Below are 21,188 nucleotides of genomic sequence, written 5' to 3'. Positions count from 1 at the left end.
TATTTCTAGGTATGGTATGGATTCAAAATATTATATAATAAAAAACATTCCGCAGTAGCAACGTGATCACATTTACTATAGTGTTTTTTATTTTTTAAAAAAGTTTGCTGTTGGCACAGCTGGTCGACCGCGCCACGGCACCAGGCGGTCGACTCAATCAGTACTACTGACACTAATTCCGATCGGCATCTGAACTTGATTCATTTACTAGGTGAGTGAGACGAGATGCTGCAGCCGTCGCGGCACGGGCGGCGCGTGGACGTGGACGACGCCCTCCAGCGCCTGCACGACCTGCGCCATGGTGGGGCGGTGCTCCTCCTGGTCCTGGATGCACCAGCAGGCCACCCTGCACGCCCGCTCCAGCTCTTCCTCGCTGACGTCGCCGCGCAGCCGCGGGTCAGCCACGGCGCCCACTTCCCCTTCCACAACCTTCCCCGCGGCCCACACGGGGAAGAACGCCGACGACCCCGCCGCCGGCTCGACCTCACTGCCACTGTCACGTCGTCCGTACCCCTCGGAGTTGCGCCGTCCGGAGACGAGCTCGAAGAGCACCATCCCGAAGCTGTACACGTCCGCCTTGGCGCTTATGGGCTGGCCGGAGATCCACTCGGGCGCGAGGTACCCGATGGTGCCCCGCATCGTGGTCAGGGCGCGGCTGAAATCCCTCCCGACCAGCTTCGCCATCCCGAAGTCGGCGATCTTCGGGGACATGCCCGCGTCCAGCAGTATGTTCTCCGGCTTGATGTCGCAGTGTATGATGCGCTCCCGGCAGCCGTCGTGCAGGTAGACGAGCCCCCTCGCGACGCCGAGCATGATCTCGTACCGCTCGCGCCAGCTCGGGCACGAGCCGCTGCTGCCGCCGAAGAGGTAGCCGTCGAGGGAGCCGTTGGGCATGTACTCGTAGACGAGCATCTTCTCGTCGCCCGCCGAGCAGAAGCCGAGGAGCCGGACGAGGTTCACGTGCTGGATGTGCCCCAGCGTGCTCACCTCCGTCCGGAACTGCTTGTCGCCCTGCCGGAGCCCTTCCAGCTTCTTCACGGCCACCTGGGTCGTCGTCGTGCTGCCTCCCTTGTGCTTCTGCTTCAGGACACCGCGGTACACTGAGCCGAAGCCGCCGCCGCCCAGCCGCTCGGAGAAGTTTTTCGTGGCGGCGCGGAGGTCGCCGTAGCTGTACACGGCCAGGGAGGAGCCCTTCTCGCTTGACATGCTCCTCTGCCGCCGCCGGGCTAGAAGAATCCTCCATGCTAGAAATAAGGACACGCCCAATGCTGCAACGCCGGCCAATGCGATGGCAAGAACAAGCCACAGCGTTCTAACCACTTTCTTCCCTTTGTCGTCTGCGCTGCGCAAATCATGCAGTTGGGATTCTGAAAGCCGGAGATACATGCCTGACCCGGAGGAGGCGCCGGAGTCCGTGTGGAGCTGCTCAAGGTTGCGGAACTCGCCGTGCCAGACGGCGCACCGGCCACCGGAGAAGGTGTAGGCCTGGCAAGAGCAGTTCTTCAAGCAAGCAGACTCGCACTCTGCCTCGCTCTGCGCGGCGCCAAAAGAAACCGAGTCGTCGGGGAGCTTCACGTTATTGAGCGGCAGGAACCCGTCCGTGGTCGACCCGTTACGCGCGCACGTGAGGGGCGAGCTCCGGCGGCACCCACCGCTCCAGTCACTGAGCGTCCAGTCCCCCTCCGACGCCGGAGCGAACCCGGCCGGGCACTGGCACGGCGGCTGGCCCCTCTGGTCACAAACACCGAAGCCGCCGCAGAGCGCGTAGACGTCGCACTGCACGGTGGGCGCGGCCCAGAAGAACTGCCAGCTCAGGCTGGCGGGCACCCAGATGTACTGCTTGGTCTGGCCGGTGAGGTCGAGCACCCTGCGCGTGATGGTGGCGTTGTCGTAGAGCACGTCGGTGACGCGCCGGTACGCCGGCGTCTCGACGTAGGTCTGGTTGAAGAGGACGTTGTTGGTCGCCTCCGGCACCGCGGCGAAGACGCGGCCCGTCCAGACGCCGCTCCGCCAGTAGACGTGGGAGCGGTTCCAGAGGAAGAAGAACTCGCTGGTGCCGTTGGGGTCCACCGTGTCGGTGAACATCCCCGGCGCCGGGTCCTGGGAGTTCCGCCACGACGTGAGCGTCTGGTACTCGCCCGTGAGCTTGTTCTCCCCGAGCCCGAGCCACGCCCCGGGCACCTGCGTGTCCGTCGGGTGGTCGAAGCTCTGCCACAGCACGTTGAGGAGAACCAGGTTGCCGTTGTCGCGGATCACCGCGGTGTTGGACCCGGTAGTTGAGGCAAGCAGACTCGCACTCTGCTTCGCTCTGCGTTATTGAGCGGCCGTGCGAGCGTTGCCCGCAATCCGTCCGTGGTGGACCGCGCGCGCACGTGAGCGGCAAGCTCCCGCGTACGAATTGCATCACGTACACACGTGCGTACCGATCGCGGGCGGCATTGCAGATACCGGCCGGCTGATAGGTGATCGCGCGGGTGCACGGTGAGTGTGGCGTTGAACTCGTCCGGTGCAGTATTGAGCGGCCGCGCCCGCGCGTGACGTACAGTAGGCCAGAGCCGCGCAGACCGTGCGCGTTCCTTTTCACGCAGGAGTAGTCGTGACGGAGGAATTGTTTTTACTTGGATGGATCGATGATTCCGTACAAAATTGACACTCCATCTCGCGGTGGGCGGGCGCCGTCATTAATTTCTCCAAACAGCGCGCGCGCATACGTACGTACGTAATCCATCGTCATGCATATCGGTCCATCGGAAGGTCGCGCACGCCGAACAAACATTCATCCATGCAACTCCTCAAACAAAACAAAAACCCATTAATTCATCCATCCATCTCCTACCTACCTAGCTACCTGCTCGTCCACACCACACCACTCACTTCATCCATATATACGGATTAATCCACAACATACTGCCACATGCTTGTTGACGACCGCGCGCATATTTTGTTTGGACCTAGGTAATACTACTTAGTACTTGACATACCCTAAGTACGTATTGTTCCAAATACCAACCCACATCTTAATTTCAAAAACTAAATTTAACATTTCATCCAATTAAAATTTCCGTAAATATCGTCCGGTATTTTCTTACACAGTTACCGGCCACATTTCGCAATTTTCGGCCGATAAAATAAACCTAGCCGTGCACACCTATCTGCTGGCGAAATTGATATCACACCGATGCATGTGCCGCGGTTTCAACTCCACCATAGCTCCCTCGCCGTCATTATGCCGCTTCAATCAAGGTATGCACGCCTACACTAGAATCCTTGTCATCCCCGGGCCCGCCACGCCTCGACGAAATCCTCGTTAGGCATATCCGAGAAAACTCTTTATAACTTTAAAATTGTTGGAAACCCTACATTAGTACTATCTGTTGTTTATGTAGCCCCATGCAAAGTTGGCCGGGGCGGGTGGCGCCCGCTTTTGACCATGGTGATGACACCTCGATGTTTCATGATATATAGTCTCAATCACTTGTTGTCTTTCGGCTTCACTGACAATGCACAATGATGCCATGTACTCTCGCTATAGGCACTACTCGGTACTATTGTGTCTTTGCGAAGTTCATCGGCCAATGGTATTACCACCTTCGGTGTCGCGAGGTTCTGAACAAAGTATGCACTAGCTAGCTAGAGTCTAGCATTTCGGCTGGAAGTTTCTCTAGCTATGGGCGTCTTCTCATTCGCGTTCGACTACGCATATCATGTCGCCGGGTTAAATTGGCATCACACCAATGCATGTGTCGTGGTCTCGACTCCACCGCATGTCCTCCGCCATCTCAAACCCAATGTTTCTTCACTCAAGGTATGAAGCCTACACTATAATCCTTGTAATTCCAAGACTCGTTGCGGCCTCAAAAAAATTCTAGTTCGATAGACTCCTGATGGTAACCCTACATTACCAAAACCGAAAAGACCGAGATCAAACCCGAAAAGTCCGAGACCGAAATGACCGATGAAAAATTAGGTAGACAATTTTATAGACCGAATTTAGTTTGGTCAATTCGGTTATATATTCCAAGAACCGAATAGACCGAACTGACCGAATTTTACGTGGCGTGAGATGTGGTATTCTTGAATTTTGATCAAACTTCTGTAGGATTTTAAATTTTTTGTTTAGATTGTTCAATGTTTATTCCTGCAATCTGATAATAATATATGCAATGAAAAAACATGCAAAATACATCTACAATGTTGCTAATTTTTTACTAAATAATGTCTAATATTTGTGTTGACAACATTGACCATGATGTTCGGTCATGACCGAACCCGAACCCGAATTATTAGGTACCCGAACTTGTCGGGTAGTAAAATGAGCAAGTATATCTCGGTCTTCATTTTTGTTTGATCGGATTTTGAATAGACCGAAATACAAAAACCGAATTGTCGGTCATGACCCCAAATCCCTCGAGCCAATTAGATCGCACTAATTGCGTTCATGCGGATCATCATGTTGAACTCGATTCGAGCCGTCCATCTGAGCTGAATCCATCGGCCAGAGCCCTCATCTCAGATCTCGAGGCGCCCCCAGACTCACACTAATTGCGCAGTGGCCAACCCTCACACTAATTGCGTTGCTTGCTGAACCCAACCTAATAATAATCCTAAGAGGCCCAGACTCCAACCATTCCTCACTCTGTTGGATTGGATACGCAGCTGCCCACCCTCCTCTCCCCGACGTCTCCTCTCCCAGATCGATCTCACCGCCGACGCAGTCCCTCTGCCGCCTCCCCCTCACCGCGGCCCCTCCCTCCCTCGCCGGCCACCCTTCACCGCATCACCGGCCCGATCTGTGTGGCGGCCGCCCGATCAACTGGGACAAAAAAAGACGGCCAGACCGTGGTTCTCGGCGCCGCCGGACGCCGACATGAACGGCAGGGGGATGTGAGGAGGAAGGCCTGGTGATGGCCTGACAAGGATGCTGCAGCCGGCGACCACCTCTCCGACCTTCTCCCCACGCCGGCAACATCCCTGGACGGCTGGACTTGCTGCTCCCGACACCATCCACCTCTCCGTGCCGCTGTTGCTGCCTCCCAGTGAGCATTCTTCCAAATCCCGTTGATTGAAATTCTCTTTGTGGGTTAGAAATAATCTTTATTCACGTTACTGACAATGGATGTATTCAGATTTTCCTCACATGCGTATTGTTCTGCATAATTGTTTGCTTGGACAGTGGGATATGATTAGTGGAGAGTGGGATATGATTATCGGACAGTGGCTTGATCATGCATTTTTCTGCACGACACGGCTATTTCTCATTAGTCAATCTAATTCTTTACCTGATATGCCATAGTAGACTGATCATATTAATCAGCTAACTGTGCAAATGCTGCTGACCAGAAATGATAGGTACATTTAGATGTGCCGAATATTCTACTGAATTTATATATGTCCCTCACAACTATAGTTTCGCATTGGTAATCTTGTATCTTCATTAAGTTATCATATTGCACGTGTATGCCACCCAGTAGCTTATGCATGCTGGTTATGCAAGGGCAAGGCCTTGTGTAAAATAAAAGGTTCAGATAAATTCAGATAATTTAACCAGCCAACTCCAACATTAAGAAGAAAAGAAGTTCTACAGTTTAAAATTTGAACTTATCATCGGAGTTTAAGCCTTGCGATCTCTTTGAAGAACCAATAGCCTTTTTGAAGTGAAATTGTATGCATTTTGTTTTGCTTACAGTAGTAGATCTGTGTCCTTATTTTGTTCCTGGTTGAATGGGTTAAGTAACCCCAACGTTTCAACCATGGGCAGCGATTTCTCTATTTTTTTTCAGAAAATTCAATGGCTCTGATCTACTATGAAATTTTCAATCTTTCTTTTTGGTTACCAGGAACGCTTGGATGGGCCGGACACGGAGAAGAGCAAAGCCGCGGTCGACTGCTTGGCATTGGCTGACGTGCGGGAGCACTTTGCTGAGAGCAGCGTCTACAGCCTCGCCGTGCTTGTCCGCCTCCTCGGCTACGTCCTACCTCTCCGCCATCCAGCTTTACACATCCACCTGCCTCACCATCTCCAGGTAATCAAATGGTTCTAGTACTGAACATATTCTCACTGCAAACTTCAGAATCGACCACTGGTTTGTTGATCCTTGTCTGCAAACTCATGTGCAGGAGGAGCACGGGCAGCGAAACGGATTCCTTGAGCGGAGTTGGTTATTAGAAGTTTGTAGAACCAGCATACAACAGTGTTGTCTTGTCATCGAAGCCTGAATTTCCAGTACAGGGAGTGGGACTGACCTTACGGCAGCCATTAGGGGTGTCGACGTGGGGTGTCAGCCATTAGGATGCGACGCCGGCGTCGCGAGTCACCTAGGGGAGAACCCACCAGCAGGCGTAAGCCCCTGGTGGCTGCGTCCTTCGCCGCCGCCATGTTCCTGTCGCCGGTGGCTGCGAAATCCAGCGGGGATGGGGCAGCACTCTGAGCTGTTATGATTGCTGCTCTTCGACGTCGTCCACTCGCAGCAGTGTATGAACTAACCACAACCACCCCTTGTCAGGGATGGCTCCCTCCATGTCTGCAACACCATCTGGACACGCAGGTGATCGTCGTACATGCACATTTCTTGCAATCCTATTTTGGCTGGCTTGTTATGGGACAAAGATCGGATATTCTCTGCTTGCTTCGATTGTTGGGGGTTCCAAGAACAAATTATGCACACATAGCAATCTAGGAACATCATTTTAGCCTTTAATAATTCGAATAACTTGATAGCTGGCCTGTTAGGAGAATGATTCTGTTAGAGCGTTAATAACTCAAGTTCAAATTCAATTGATTTCTACGTTTTATTTAGCCTGTAGCATTTAAGTAGTAGAACATGTGCAGATGATTCTTTGCTTTTGAGCAATTAGCCTGCCTGATGCAATCTCACACTTACGCGAGTTGTAAAAAAGTCTGAATTCTTATTTCATGGTGATTTGGCACGCAGTTTTATTTGTGAGTGTACGCTGATGCAATGAACTGCACTTGGCTTTCCATGCTTTAGGCTCCTAGTATCTAAAAATAACTTCTCCAAGAACTAATTGTGCAGTGTAGTATTTTAAAAATGTTGTGTGTAATCTTGTAATTGCAGGAAGGAGGAGATGGTGGTGGTGGTGTCCTTAACCGCTGCCAAGGTCCTGGCGACGGCGGTCGCGCCCTTCCCATGTCCTCGCAGTCTCCTCCGATGTCATTGCCGGGAGCAAGACAGCATCTACCCCCGCTGTGCAGCTGGTGAAACATCTTATCCCTCGTCTATTATGTGTGTTTTAGGACATTGTTCGGCTGTAAAAAAAATACGTTCTTGGTGCCGCTTTTTACTGCTTTTCGAGTTGATCTTGAGAACTGTTGTTTGTATATTCTGGACTGGCTTAGTTCTGATTCGTTTGAGTAGAGGCTGGCTTACATAAATTTTGTATGCAAGGGTTGTATATTAGCGAGCCAGTGACTACCTCAGGCTAGTAGTTCATATATATTGAAATGATCTATTGTCGTAGTCTAATTAGTACTCTATGTTGAAGGGACTGAGTGTGATCACAATGTGCCACCAAAACAAGCTAAAAATGAATGGAGGTAATTTGCTGCAAAAACGAGAAGAATAAGGCGATTTGTGTTTGTCTTAATATGATATACTAGCACTAGCCAATCCAGTCGTGATTGTCTTAAATTGATAATTATCCAAAACACATATGCATGCAAGAAAAGAAGTAGCAATAAAGCTTGATGATGATTCAAATGAAATTGATTTACGATTACACAATTCAGATGAAAAATCCATGAGACAGTGAGATGTTTGAGAAAATCAAGTATGTATTCATGACACAAACTATTTTATAGAGTATGGTGTGTGTTTTTTTTCTGTGTTAATGGGATACCAAGCATGGTGTTAAATAGTAGGGGTATGTACATATGTAATCTACAGCTGCATATAGACAAGTAGATACCAAGATTATTTTATTTAGCCTTGCATGATGGATACAGTTGCAAGCGATCATGATTGAGCCCTTGCTTGCATTGAAACATTTAAACTGAATATTGAACTCTTTCTAAGGCACTCCGGAGATTGTACTTTTGCCTGTGCAAAGATGCAGAGTAAGTGCATGTGTTAGGCTGCCTATTTTGACCATGTTAAAAAATAGAGCCTCTGCTAATATTCATGTATAGTCGCTCCTGCTGCTTTACTGCTGACATCATGGACTGGGTACATGTCCCCAGTCGATGTCACCACTGCTGCATTAGGTTAGGCACTACAGAAATACTACACTACTGGTTATGTAATTAATCAGGGTTTGCATTTGGCAAGTATGGTTGGTCCTGGTAGTTTATCTGTTTGAATACAGTTTTGTTTCACTTGTTTCATTAATTTTCCATGTAGTTCTAAGGATTCACTCCTCTTTTAGTGTCCCAATACGTCTTTGTGTTTGCTTATTTCATTTATTTCAAGTGATGGTGGGTAAACTAGTCCTTGTGAAATCTGTTCTGGCTGCGATCCCCCTACATCAGATCCTTGTGCTGCAGCCGCCGAAATGCATCCTAAAGCTCCTTGAGAAAATCCAGAGAGGCTTCCTTTGGGACGGCCGCGCCGAGGCCAATGGCGGGCATTGCCACGTTAACTGGCAAGCTGTATGCAGGCCTCTATCTCTTGGAGGCCTTGGTGTTCAGGACATGGAGAGGGCCGGGCTCGCGCTTCGGATGCGATGGCTTTGGTATAACAGAACGGATCAAGTCAAAGCATGGAGTGGGCTTGAGCTGCAATTCTCGCGCCAGGAGCAGAGCCTGTTCTTTGCCTCGACGCACATGATCGTTGGCGACGGACACCTCGCCAGATTCTGGGAAGACAGATGGATCGCCGGTCGCTCTGTCAGTCAAATCGCCCCTGAGCTATACGCGTGTATCCCTAAGAGACGTCGGAAGGCAACCTCCATCAGAGATGGGCTGCTCGACCACAGCTGGGCGCGTGACATCCACGGCGTGCTTGGACTCCAAGAGCTGGGCCAGTACCTTATGCTCTGGACACGGGTGGAGGCGACTGTCCTCACAGACCAGCCTGATCAGATCGTCTGGAGATGGAGTGCAAACGGCGTTTATTCGGCAAAGTCCTGCTACCGGAGCACATTCCAGGGGTCCAGGGCTTGCCCGGCCTGGAAGCTGCTGTGGAAAACTTGGGCGCCTCCGCGCGTCAAATTCTTCCATTGGTTGGCTAACAAAGACCGGTGCTGGACGGCGGAGCGGCTACGACGGCGAGGGCTGCAGCACCATCCTCGGTGCCTGCTATGCGACCAAGAGGCCGAGTCCATGCATCACCTCACCTTGGCTTGCCCCTTCTCTAGGCAGGTTTGGTACGACACACTGTCCTGGCTACGGCTTCCTTGTCGACCTCCTGACAGCGAGCCTACCCTCCACGAATGGTGGATTACTGCAAGGCAGCACACACCCAAGCCAATGCGAAAAGGCCTTGCAACCGCCACGCTTCTTGTGCCCTGGTTGATTTGGAAGCACCGAAACTCGTGCGTCTTCGATGGAGAGCAGCCGTCCATCCAGAGAGTGAATGACAAGATCAAGGCAGAGGCGGCACTTTGGGCGAGAGCTGGAGCCTTTGGCCTTCGCGCCGTGTTACCTGTAGACTGGGATGTGCACTAGTTTTTCTGTTAGTTGCCGGTTGTTTTTCACCCTCCATGGAGGTGTGATCTTGTAACAAACTATTCTTCTCCTTTGCAATGAAAAGAAACGCAATGTCATTGCGTTTTCTCGAAAAAAAAATGGTGGGTAAACTACCACAATATAAGGGGTGATTCTTAGTTTTAGATGTGATGATTGCTCCCTCTGGATAACAATTTGGTGTTGCTATTATTGAAATAGAGAGCACTGTTGTAATTGGAGCACATGCCATGCTTGAAAAGTTCAATTTAGGATTTGAAAATGATGTGGAAGCTCTATGTTTATTGATCCTCTCATCTCAGCCTTGTTTTGTTTTTGTTAAAAGTGATACGTGTGAGCAACTAACATGTTACTTGTTTTCAGAATTAGAGCAGTCTATTGTTGTCTAGATCTAGCTTGTAATGAAGTCACTTCAATAAGCCACTTATGCTCGTATATGGAAATTTGATAACCATAGGTCCTTTTATTGTCCATTATTGGAATCCTTTTCATGTTCAGGACTAGCCATGCTTGTATATGAATGGTTAAATATATTACAGCAGGACTCTGTATATGCATAACTGATCATGAACTTTGATTCCTAATTGTTTTCTATGATGCTCTAAACCTAGATTTCATATGTGCTATGTCATTATTTATGTTTAGTAGTGTGTTTCTCACGATCAGTGTATGTGTTATGCGTTATTATTCCCTTTCTGCAGCGCTGACCTCCCCAAGCTGTTGGTGGCTTCCACCTGGAGCTGACTGGCGACATCCTCGACCTACTGCTGGCCACAGCACCGATGTGATGCTCCCTCGCTGCCTCGTACCCTGACACCATGAAGAGGCTCTAGCTTTTCTGCGGTGATGCTCGAGGTATGTGTGCATCTGCTAAATTCCCTCTTCTTTTAGTTCCAAGAATTCCAAGGCCAAACTGGTGTCTTGTGGTGGCATTGTGGGCAGCTGATCGTGCTGGTCAGAAGTAATTTAGGCTACAAAACTGTAGTTGATTCAATTGCTGTTAGCCTGGTGATGCAATTCGGAGCAGGTTTGACTGTTCAGAGGTGCAGGGGAGTGGAGTGGTTTTTGTCTATTGGATTTGGTATGGTGAATTCAGTAGGTGTTATCGTATTTTGATGTGCCTAGGCTTGTGCATGATAAGTGGATCTTACTCCTTTTTGTTCTGAAAGGCTAGAATAGTGTTAAAATGAAGTTGCTGACACTTGAGCCTAATAACATTTCACCCAAATTATGATTGGACTATCAATATCCAATCAGCCATAGAATGTTAACTGCAGCTTGTATCCAGATTTGGCAAAACCTAGAGATGTATTACATTGTAACTCATAATTGCCATATTCCTACAAACACCACACGGTGCCTGCAAATTGGTAGATATGCTATTCTAGAACAATAGTTGGGTACAGTTGTACCATTTGTTTCCTTGACCAGAAGGTATCCTGTTCCATTCATATTTTAGTTTATAGGTTTATCACATTGTCTGAGTTATACCCATCAGGGCATTGACAAAATGTGTAACATGTAATATGTAACACATATTTCCATTGTGTTTGTTTTGTTTTGAAAGGTGTTTATTTGCTTGGTCGCTTTCTGATTTGTCTTGTCTCCTCCAGAGGGATGTATTGGTTCCAACCCTTGATGGCAGTGACCTGATTGCAAGTTCAAAGACGGGAACTGGAGAAGGCATTAGACTTTGGTATACACCTGATCAAGCAAATAATTGAGAAGAACGAAGGGCGGAGTCTTGGATACACATTTATCTTGTTTTTGCAACTACATGTAACGCAGCAACATAATTAGTTGATTCCTAACTATGTTTTTTTTTTTTTCCTTTTGGTAGGTGATGTCATTTCCCTCAAGACTTGGTTCTTGCACCCATTAGAGAGTTGGCTAAACTAGGTATGTTTGCATGTTTGACCCTTGAGGTTGTTTGTTGTACATTATTTTTGTTAAGCTATGTAAGACGGAAGTACTGTGTTAATTCACAGTCATGGTAAATGGATACAACATGCAAGAAGTTTACTGCCTCTACCCATATCTCGTAAATTTACAATTTAGTACTCCCTCCATCTATAAATAGATGTCTGAAATCTGTCTAAATTTGGATGTATCTAGATACTAAATAGCGTCTAGATACATTCAAAATTAAATAAATCTCAGACATGTATTTATAGACAGAGGTAGTATTATAGTTTTCTGAATTCGAATAGTCAGTAAAGACTAATTAAAAGGCATTTGTACACAATGGCAGTAGCATTTGTTACATTTTAAGTGTTACCGTAAAATTTTAATGGGATTTCTTACTACTCTCGCTGTTGGCCAGTTGGATTCCATTGTTAGTTCAAATGCTCTGCATGTGTTTTAAGTAGAAAATTTGCACCTGCTGGTTCATTTCTGAAAATAAAGAGGTTTGGTTTATTTTCCCAGCAGTTCAATATATGACACTTATTTGCAATTGTTCTAGGTTTGCTTCAAATATTTGATGGAATTTACACTCCTTTTGATTTTTTCAATTAAATTTAAATTCTAACACGCTGATGCACGTTATTGCTGCAGGTCCAACATTTCTAGGATTCTTCATATACAAGGTGTGTCTCCTACCGCAAAGGTTGTATGGAAAGTATGTTATAGACCCAATTACTAGCAACTGGATAAGTTTTCTATTTTAACTCTGATGCATCTGACTGAAAAATTAAGCATCTAACTTAGTGGGCTTGATTACAGTGGAATGAATGCAACTGTGATTACTGAAATCAGTTAAACAACAGGATGCCTTCACTACTGTAGTAGCAATGTTTCTTTATTAGACCCCCTTTCCCCCACTGCTACATCTGCACTAATAAGTTTATATTCGTTTTTTGGTTGTTTCGTGCATATATTCAGTTTGAATTTTGTTAATCAAGTAAAAAAATACTCTTGTGAGGGATACAATACAAGATTATGATAAAAGCTCTTTTGTTCTTGCAACCTGCATTTGTAATGGTTGCTTTTGTTCGGAGATAATTTTTATGCATATAAATTGTGATTTGATAATAGAGAGCGAATTTGGTGTTCAGGGGGGTACGTGAGCACCCCCTAGACACCGTTGGATTTGCTTTTAGATTCCTTTTTTATCTCACGGCAACCAAACGACGTGAACACGTTTTCTAGCTGTCGTCTTGTGCACCATGTGAGGTGAGTATTGCAGCAGACTAGCACATAACCGAACTAGCCATGGCATCCCCTAGTCTTCTTCCTCTCCCCATCCGCCCTGCAACTCCATATCCGGCCGTACATATTCCTCCAATTGGCCAGCCATGCTCCTCCCTTCCGCCGCCTCCTCCTCCTTGCCGGCCACGTCGTGCTCGCCGTCCACGTCGCCGCCGGCCGCATCGGCATCCCCGGCGGCGCGCTCCTCAGCAAGAACTTATCAATACATACACATGGATGAGGGGATCCGCTACCCTCGGACGGCACGCTCCGGCGACGGGACGCCGGAATGCTCGAGGGCGCCACCGCGGACGACGAGGCCGTGCAGCTCGCCGCCGACTCCTCTTCTTTGTGTGGGGCATGGGGCGTGCTCCGACCTTCCGCCAGGTACGAGCCTTACGCGGTGGATGCTGAGCTGCTCAAGGGCGCCCCTGAGGAGGAAGAGGCCGTGCAGCTCGCCGACGGTTCCTATTTCCTGCTCGCCGCCTCCTTGTCCATGCCCGCCACCAGCTCCCATTTCCTGCCCATCGCAGCCTCCGGTGCATGCCAGGAACGCACGCTGCTAAAGGCTCCTGGAGCTGCACACACACGCTCCTGTTCAGAGGTTGTCTTGCAGAGGCCGCATCGCATCGATCCTATCTCCCCCATCCCCCTCCGCTCCCCACACCGCGCCTCCTAAATTCAACAAAGAACAGATAACCAGTATCTCCTGTAGCCACTCATCATTAAATTAAAGAAAATCGGAGGAGCAGAGCCAATAAATTCTTAAATTTTCTGTAGACAGATGAACACCAAAATAGAGTCTGTTCTAAAAAACAAAGCATTCCAAACAAAATCCACGAAGTCAATTGATAATACATGCCAATCCTGCAATCCACACAAGTGTCTGCGCAGATATTACCAGCATCGATTTACTTCTTTGAGCTTCAGCCTTCTAGATCCAAAAATAGAAGAAGGGACAAAAATGATTAAAAAAGGATCTCTGCTTACAAGAGTGAAAAATCCCCTAGGAGCTGGCTGCACCAATCCTCCATGCTTGCCACCGCGCGCGCTCGCTGCTAAGCCATCCCGGCCTCGGTTCTTGATCTTACGAGAAAGGCTCCCGCGCGCGCCCATGTATCTCTTCCGCCCGGCCGGGAAGAGGCGGACCATAGCCTCCAGCAGACGAGCTTGCTGTCGCTTGCCCGTGCCGACGCGCATCTCCAATCAGGTCAAAGGGAGCTCGAGGAGCGCCATGGCGGCCCAAATCGAGTGAAGGGAGCAGGCCGCACCGTCCCCATGACCCCGCCGCCTCCAATCCCACAGGGGCGCGAGATCCTCCGCCGCCAATCGCGCCCGCGCGCATGGCAGCTGCCGCCCGCTGCCCCCTGCTCAGGGCACTAGCGCCAGGACCATGGAGGAAATGGGGTGAGGGGTGGGTGGAGCAGCCATGTAAAGAATCGGCTCGATTCGAGCGAGTCACCAGAGGAGGGAAAGGTGTTTTGAGTTAGCTCGTGTCGTGACGTGAGACCACTGATTAGATACTAACGCCGTTAGACACGTGTCGGGCAGAGAAGGGGTGCTCACGTACCCCCTGATCACCAGGCTTCATTCGTATAAATATGTAATTATCATACTTCATGTAGGACATATGTCCTGTTCACTAGCTCCTTATGCCCTGTTTACTAGCCCCTTATGAGTACTAGACAAATATCCTTAAAATGTATGAAAGAAAAGCTTTGATCTCCAACCAGCATCACACTTCAGTCTCTTCCACCAGTATTGAAGGTCGTCAGAGTAGCTGGAGGGGGGCTAACAATCGAGGTTTTGATGTATGTGGGTGTTGATGTCGGTTTGTCTGGTTGTCGAGCTGAATTTTGGTTTGTCTGGTTGTCGAGCTGAATTTGGTAAGAGTAATGTTGTTCAATCATTATGGTTCCCTATATTATAAATTCTGGAAAGAATGGTGTTTGTCTGTTGAACAATATGTTAATAATTTTTGTTTTTCAATTACCAATGCTCTTATTCTCCTGTGCTAATCTAGAGTGTCCTATTATAGGGAACATCTTGTGAACTTCAGGCGTTGTATTCCTCCCCGATTTGCAGGTGCGATACTTCTATATCCCTGTAATTTTGTGTGTTTCAATTTAGGGAAGCCCAGGTAGCAGTGAGTAGTGGATTAAATCCTCGATTTATACTTGACACACGAAACTCAAGAGATTTCCGTACCACTAGTTGTACATGTTTGCTTCATATATTCATGAACAAATTACAAATTGAAAATATTTAAGTTGTCTCTTCGTGTGACTTAATTACATATCTTTACTATATTTTACAGTGAAGTTTTTTTTACTTGATATTTCAGGTTAGAGCCGTCGGTCAAGCATGTCCCTGTCTAGCCTCTTTTTACTGGAAACTTTTGATTGATTCTTCTCGCATGGGTCCTTCTACATCCATCGTCGGCTGCAGCTTATGCATGGACATGCCGGTATCACGTCCTTATTCTTCTGGAAAAAGTCTTGCGGCATTGTGTCATTGGCACCATCTTCTTGAGCTTTCCATGGGATGTGCCAGCATTTAAATTTTTTGATGACAGCTTAGTGTAGAATCGTGTCAGGTGCCACACATCTCCCGCGCCTTAGGAAGTTTCTTAGTAATAACCATATGGTTCTAATTGGCATGCAACTAAAATTTGTGATGCCTTCTTATTATAGTAAAAGAATGTGGTTTAGTACTTGAGAAGTTAGCCAAGAAAACTACTCCATCCGATCCATATTAGTTGCAACTAATATAGATGTATCTAGACATATTGTAGTTCTAGATACATCCATACTAATGTCAAGTAATATGAATCGGAGGGATTATTTTATTTACTCTTGGATTGCATGGACTAATCATGTAACTGGTCAGTTTGGGTGATCATCCATCAATTTATCTACTGAAAGTGCATTATATATTTTTAGAAATTCTTGCTTCTGCCATGCACAAAAGTCCGTCGACTTCTGTATAATTTGGGAACACAATTGACCATACTTTACTATACAATGCATTTGTATGTTAATCTGATAATTTTATTTACTCTTGGATTGCATGGACTAATCATGTAACTGGTCAGTTTGGGTGATCATCCATCAATTTATCTATTGAAAGTGCATTATATATTTTTAGGAATTCTTGCTTATGCCATGCACAAAAGTCCGTCGACTTCTGTATAATTTGGGAACACGATTGACCATACTTTACTATGCAATGCATTAGTATGTTTATCTGATAATTTTCGATTGTATGGTTGTGGATACCAATCTGGCCCAAACTGCATTGCTTGCTATTCTTTGTTTCTTTTGATATTCCACCAGTAAATAAGTTCCATCGGGAACAGATTATTCACTTGTTCTGTATATTGAATTTTTGACGAAACCTTACCGTTGAAGTTAGATCGATATATGCCATATATGTTGGGTAATCTGTCCATAGCCTAGGCTATGCACATAGTTAGTTTATTGCAGTGTTCCTCCGATGGCCTGATCCCTGCATCACCTGTTACTTTGGTGAACTGCTGTTACTTTGCTCAATTTTGTTTTTTGGTACAAGGAGAGAACTTCTCAAGGCTACTTCAGCTAATTCCAGACACGCCACGGAATTATGCTGTACATAACTAAATCGTGTTAGGCTGTTAGGTAGGCCTTGACAAAGTATTTCTGTGTGTTAAATTGGCTAGCTCCACACCGACGCCTGCTGACTATTGTCGTTGCTAAGTCAGGAAGCATGGACTATGGAGCAAGATGAGATGATTGAGGATGTGCCGAGCAGTGCATCATATTTTTGGTGACATAAAGATACAGGTTTGTCATCAAACTTGGAATTTACCAGCGTTTCTGCTTATTTGTACTTGGTTATATCTGGTGGCACTCCATGAGGTTGAGGTTAGTTGAACCTAAATCCATCCTATCCCCTTTTGTATTTTGGGCACTCGGTATATAGGGTACGTGTCCAAGTCAGGAGGCACCACTCTTCATAATTTGGATCAAATAAATGTCAGGAAGCATGTCACATTCGAAGTTGGATTTGAATCATTACTAGCAACCTAGTCAAATCTATGATAGAATTGGTGTGGTCTGGAATTGAAACAAATATTGATACTAGCAACCTGGCATTCTTACTCTCTTTTGTAAAATCACAAGGTATTTGCTACTGAGGTAACTGGGTATACTGAACAAACATCTAGAATGCTATGTTCTAAGCTTTGGTTGCACCTACAACTGCCTTGCATTGTCTATATTTAATCTGCTAATGTCCAGTATCCGTGAGTGCTAAAATTTATTCCAGGAATAGTAGTGACAATACCTGAGATTTGGCTTCTTGGATATTATTTGTATGGTACAAGTTATACACTCATCATACTTGAAATTGTGGCTAACTGTAAAGAAAGAAACCGGTTTCCATCTTTTGTCTAATTTTTTAACCTGAGCATAGATTGTGGTCAGCTTGAATGCATTGTGTTCTCTGATCTGGCACTTGCCATGTTTAAAGACATGCTCTTTTGATTGCGTGGAGGCATGTAGACGTCCTGGTGCTGCTGTGTGGAGTGGATTTAAGTCAAAACCCTCTCCCAAATTTATTGTTGCTAAAATTAATCCGTTGACCATCATGGTTTCTTTTGAGGATAGCTGTTGTAATCAAACTAATGTGTGGGCATAAATTAACATAGGATCTAGTTGTTTAGTATCTTCTTCTTCTCTAGCTGCAGCCCCAGTATACCTTGCTTTTTCAATCTGAGTTCAGTTAAAATCATATCAGTTATTCAACTGTGTAATCTACTTGTTCAGGAAGGAGTGCAATTGCACGTTCTGGCTACGGTGGTGCTGGCCGCAGCCTCCTGCGCAAAATGCATTGTTTTAATCCTGGCCTTCATTCGGCTTCGACTACCTCATCTACTTCCTCTTCGGCTCCTGCCACCGTGCGATGGCCGCGAGTTCACCGTGACCCAACTATGGCAGCGGTGGCCTTCTTCTCTGCTTCCATGTTTTTCGTGAGTTTCTATCTCATTTCTCCTCTCCAGGTAGTAGAAAACCATGATGTTTACTTTACACATGGGTGTTGTTTTGACGAAACAAACCTGCTAGCATGTGGTAGATACACAGGTGCTGTGGTGTGTCATGTGATGGGCCAGTTCTCCTCCGAATTTATTCTTGCAAAGTCTCATTTAGAACTGACATCATTTGTGTTGTCATGGCTGACCGAGGAGCCTGACACCCTACAATGGAAGTGGACTGCTAGCGGCAAAGTCATGCTACCTGGCCTCCTTCCATGGCTCCACAACCTCACCATCGTGGAGGATGATCTGGAAGTGTTGGGCGCCGCAGCCGCGGGTCAAATTCTTCCACTGGCTCGCCAACCTTGACCGCTGCTGGACTGTCACCGCTTGGCCAGGAGAGGGCTGCCGCACCAGACTGTCTGCCCATTGTGCAACCAGGCACCTGAGACCATGCACCACCTGATCATCGAGTGCCTGTTTGCAGACAGGTATGGCATGCAATCATTGCTTGGATGTGTCTGCCTTGCCCTTCACCAAGCCATGACACCACCTCCCTCCTCGACTGGTGGCATGATGCCAGGCAGCACATGGTGTGGAAGCAACAGAATGACTGCGTCTTCGAGGGAGCACAACCTTCCGGCAGTGCCAGCGTCTCCCTGATCAAGGAAGAAGCCAGGATGTCGTTGAGAGCTGGCACCCTGGGACTGCGTATCCTCTTACCGACGACCTGGGACGTCCATTAAGCACTCCTCTTGTAATCTTCCTCTTAGGAGGGTTGTGAAACGTCCTATCTTTTCAATGAAATGAAACGTAAAGTGTCCTTCAGGTTTTCTCTTTGGAGGGTTTCTAAAACTTCCTATCTTTTCAATAAAATTTATTTTGTACAGTGCTTGGAAATATGATATTATCTGTTATGAATGTACATGTATTAACCCATACATTGCTGAATCTTAATATTCTTAGTCTTTACTGAATATTGTTATGCTTGATAATAGACCACTATTGCATTACCTGCATCATATAACCACTTATGTTTATTTTAATTACTTTTGATCTTATCATGTTGGGAACTAGATCGATTTGCTTTGATCTTATCATGTTAGGAACTATATGGTTGTAGGCATAGATAATTAGATAGAACAGTCCAGAACCAACAGAGAATTAACATTCATATTTTCTCACCTAATCTTACATACCAGTAGTAGTTCTGTGTAGGTTATCGGAATGTTTTTCACAACATATTGATAAACTATATGACTACAGTATGTGCTCTGTCAATGTACTGTGTGTGCGGATTTCTCGGTGTCTCATAAGTGTTGCTGATTCGGTTTTGTCCCCTATCCAGATCGCCATCGCCCCATGAGCAATGACGTCGATAGCATAGAAAGACGCTGCCAGTGTAAGCATCCGGAACTCACAGTTTTCCCGTCTGTTTATTTGGCTTACAGGCCTCATCGTCTCAACTAGCTTTTGTTTTTGGATGGTTAAAAGTAGTAATTGACATAGTTCCCTCTTGTTCTTGATGTCTCCTTTGTGGCAGCAGGTAAAGAAGGAGGATGAGTTCTGCATGGGGCCTCTGTCTGTGCGCATGCTGAGCGTCAAGGTCTCGTACAGGGATCAGTGACAGATATCAAGGTCAACAAGTACCTCACGAGGAGCCAGTAGAAGGTAAACGTCCTATATGTTTGACTATAATTAATTCATGAATGTGATATCTAAAAGAATTGAATGTGAGCACTTTTATGAGAAATTCCTTCTCATTACTTTGTTTATTGGCATCAGAATATGCCACTGCTATTTTTCCTGTTTCATGAAATACAAATCTGTCTCAAGTTCACTTCTTGGATGAGACCCCGACTTTCTCTGCAAATTTCTCTGTGAGAACATGATCAGAATTGCTCGGCCGCTTCTGCATTATTACGAAGTGAATGTTAAACAGTGTAGGTAGATGCTTTAGTTGGGAGCATATCATACTGAGCTGAACTCCATTAGCAAAGTTGTATTGAGATTTTTGTTGTTGTTCTTTTTGGAGAATGGAAGAACTTATTAATGTGATGTTTTAGTTGTTGGGTGCTTTGTTACTTATATTTTTCTAAGTTCGAACTGATGATGGCTTGGGGGTGATTTGTATTGCTAATTGTTGCCTTCGGGTGAATATTGGATGGCTCTTGTTTATTGTCGCCTTGTATTAATTAGTACCTTACGGAAATATTTGAGGATGAGTAGATGCCATGTTTGCGCTCGTGTTATAAACTAGGACCTTTTCTTCATCAATTCCTGTCTATTCTTTAAATTCCTGTTTAAGTTGTATGGTCAACTCCTAACAGTGTTTTGTTGTGCCGAAGCATTGGTCAGTAGATGGCTGGTTTAAGTTTCTGGTCGGGGTGGCAGTTCCAGGTTATTCTTTTGGAACCAAGTCAAACACCTTGTGCAATTTTTGGAGTTCAATCGCTCAAGTATGCTCCTAGGCATCTTAATCATCTCATTCTGATTTGTACCTACTTGTGTACTTTGACTAGCTAGCGCCTTTTCGTCCATATGAAGAACCGGTATGCACTTTCCTCAATTTATTCTTCTTAATGTTGTTGGCTTTTTTGTTGTGCAGCAAGTAATAAAGTATGGATCCATGTGTGGTGTAGGCATTATTAATAAGTAGTTGAGGAATATATATCATCAAGTGGTCATGAACTCTCTCATTTGATCTCTGCTGGATGGATTAACTTGACGGATTTTTCGTGCAGCTCACCTCGGCCTCCAGTGCTCGGACCCTGATCATTGTTGGGTGTTGCTCAGGCCCTGGCCACTGCTGGGCTATGGCTTGGAGGCGGACGACTCCTCGCCTCCGTGGCGCAAACTAGTGGACATGATGTCCCAGCATCTAGCTCATTGCAGCCATCTGTTATCCTTGTTGATTGGATAGCATGTCATTGTGGTGAAGAAACCATGGAATGGCTGGAGTTCATGTGTTGCTAGTCGTTGAGCCCCAATTTGATACCAGATGATGTATTTTTCTTGATTTTAAAGCCCAGATGTAGATATCAACTTTGGTGCGTGTGTTTCATACTGGCAGTGGAAGGCCAATAGTTTGTACTTGTTTCGATCTTGTTGTGGCTTGCTGGATACACCAAGTTTTAGTAGGGATGAATAGGCAATAGCTTGTTAAAAAAAAAGGCAATAGCAAAACGAGTGTCTTTCATCTGTAGAGGCTCATCTGTTGTAGGGTTATTACTGTACCGGTGATGTAATATATAAGACCAACCGTTTATTTGGATCGGCAGTCCCCGTCACTATATGTTTTGATGTACTAGGCTTGCTCATTTTGCTAATATATTTCACGCGTTCAAC

At 46.4% G+C, this 21,188-nt stretch overlaps 1 protein-coding gene and 1 long non-coding RNA gene across 31 annotated transcripts; one reads left to right on the top strand and one right to left on the bottom strand.

Annotated features, from left to right (window-relative positions):
* Positions 1-188: 188 nt before the first annotated feature.
* Positions 189-2,156, bottom strand: LOC127305297 (G-type lectin S-receptor-like serine/threonine-protein kinase At2g19130). The gene has a single exon (XM_071822835.1). It carries the CDS (start codon positions 2,083-2,085, stop codon positions 208-210), a length of 1,878 nt encoding a protein of 625 aa, XP_071678936.1. The 5' UTR covers positions 2,086-2,156; the 3' UTR covers positions 189-207.
* Positions 2,157-4,508: 2,352 nt separating this feature from the next.
* LOC127306271 (uncharacterized) lies at positions 4,509-21,120 on the top strand. 30 transcript variants are annotated; one of them, XR_007854564.2, is made up of 19 exons: positions 4,509-5,036; positions 5,838-6,023; positions 6,118-6,545; positions 7,077-7,216; positions 10,342-10,495; positions 11,254-11,336; positions 11,481-11,539; positions 12,197-12,228; positions 14,868-14,914; positions 15,174-16,485; positions 16,569-16,731; positions 17,635-17,837; positions 18,054-18,331; positions 18,424-18,669; positions 19,189-19,242; positions 19,384-19,511; positions 20,199-20,240; positions 20,363-20,392; positions 20,585-21,120. It is a non-coding gene; the product is annotated as an uncharacterized lncRNA (long non-coding RNA). The 30 variants fall into 30 exon arrangements; XR_007854563.2 differs by having other exon boundaries at positions 20,189-20,240; XR_007854559.2 differs by having other exon boundaries at positions 20,199-20,392.
* Positions 21,121-21,188: the final 68 nt, after the last annotated feature.

Source organism: Lolium perenne, chromosome 6 (assembly GCF_019359855.2).
Source record: "Lolium perenne isolate Kyuss_39 chromosome 6, Kyuss_2.0, whole genome shotgun sequence".
Taxonomy (NCBI): Eukaryota; Viridiplantae; Streptophyta; class Magnoliopsida; order Poales; family Poaceae; genus Lolium; species Lolium perenne.
The sequence above is the reverse complement of the archived record's forward strand: the minus strand, read 5'-3'. Positions and strand labels throughout refer to the sequence as shown.

Excerpts from the sequence above, each read along its gene's own strand:
- LOC127305297 (XM_071822835.1), bottom strand. The coding sequence starts at position 2,085 with ATGTTCACCGACACGGTGGACCCCAACGGCACCAGCGAGTTCTTCTTC.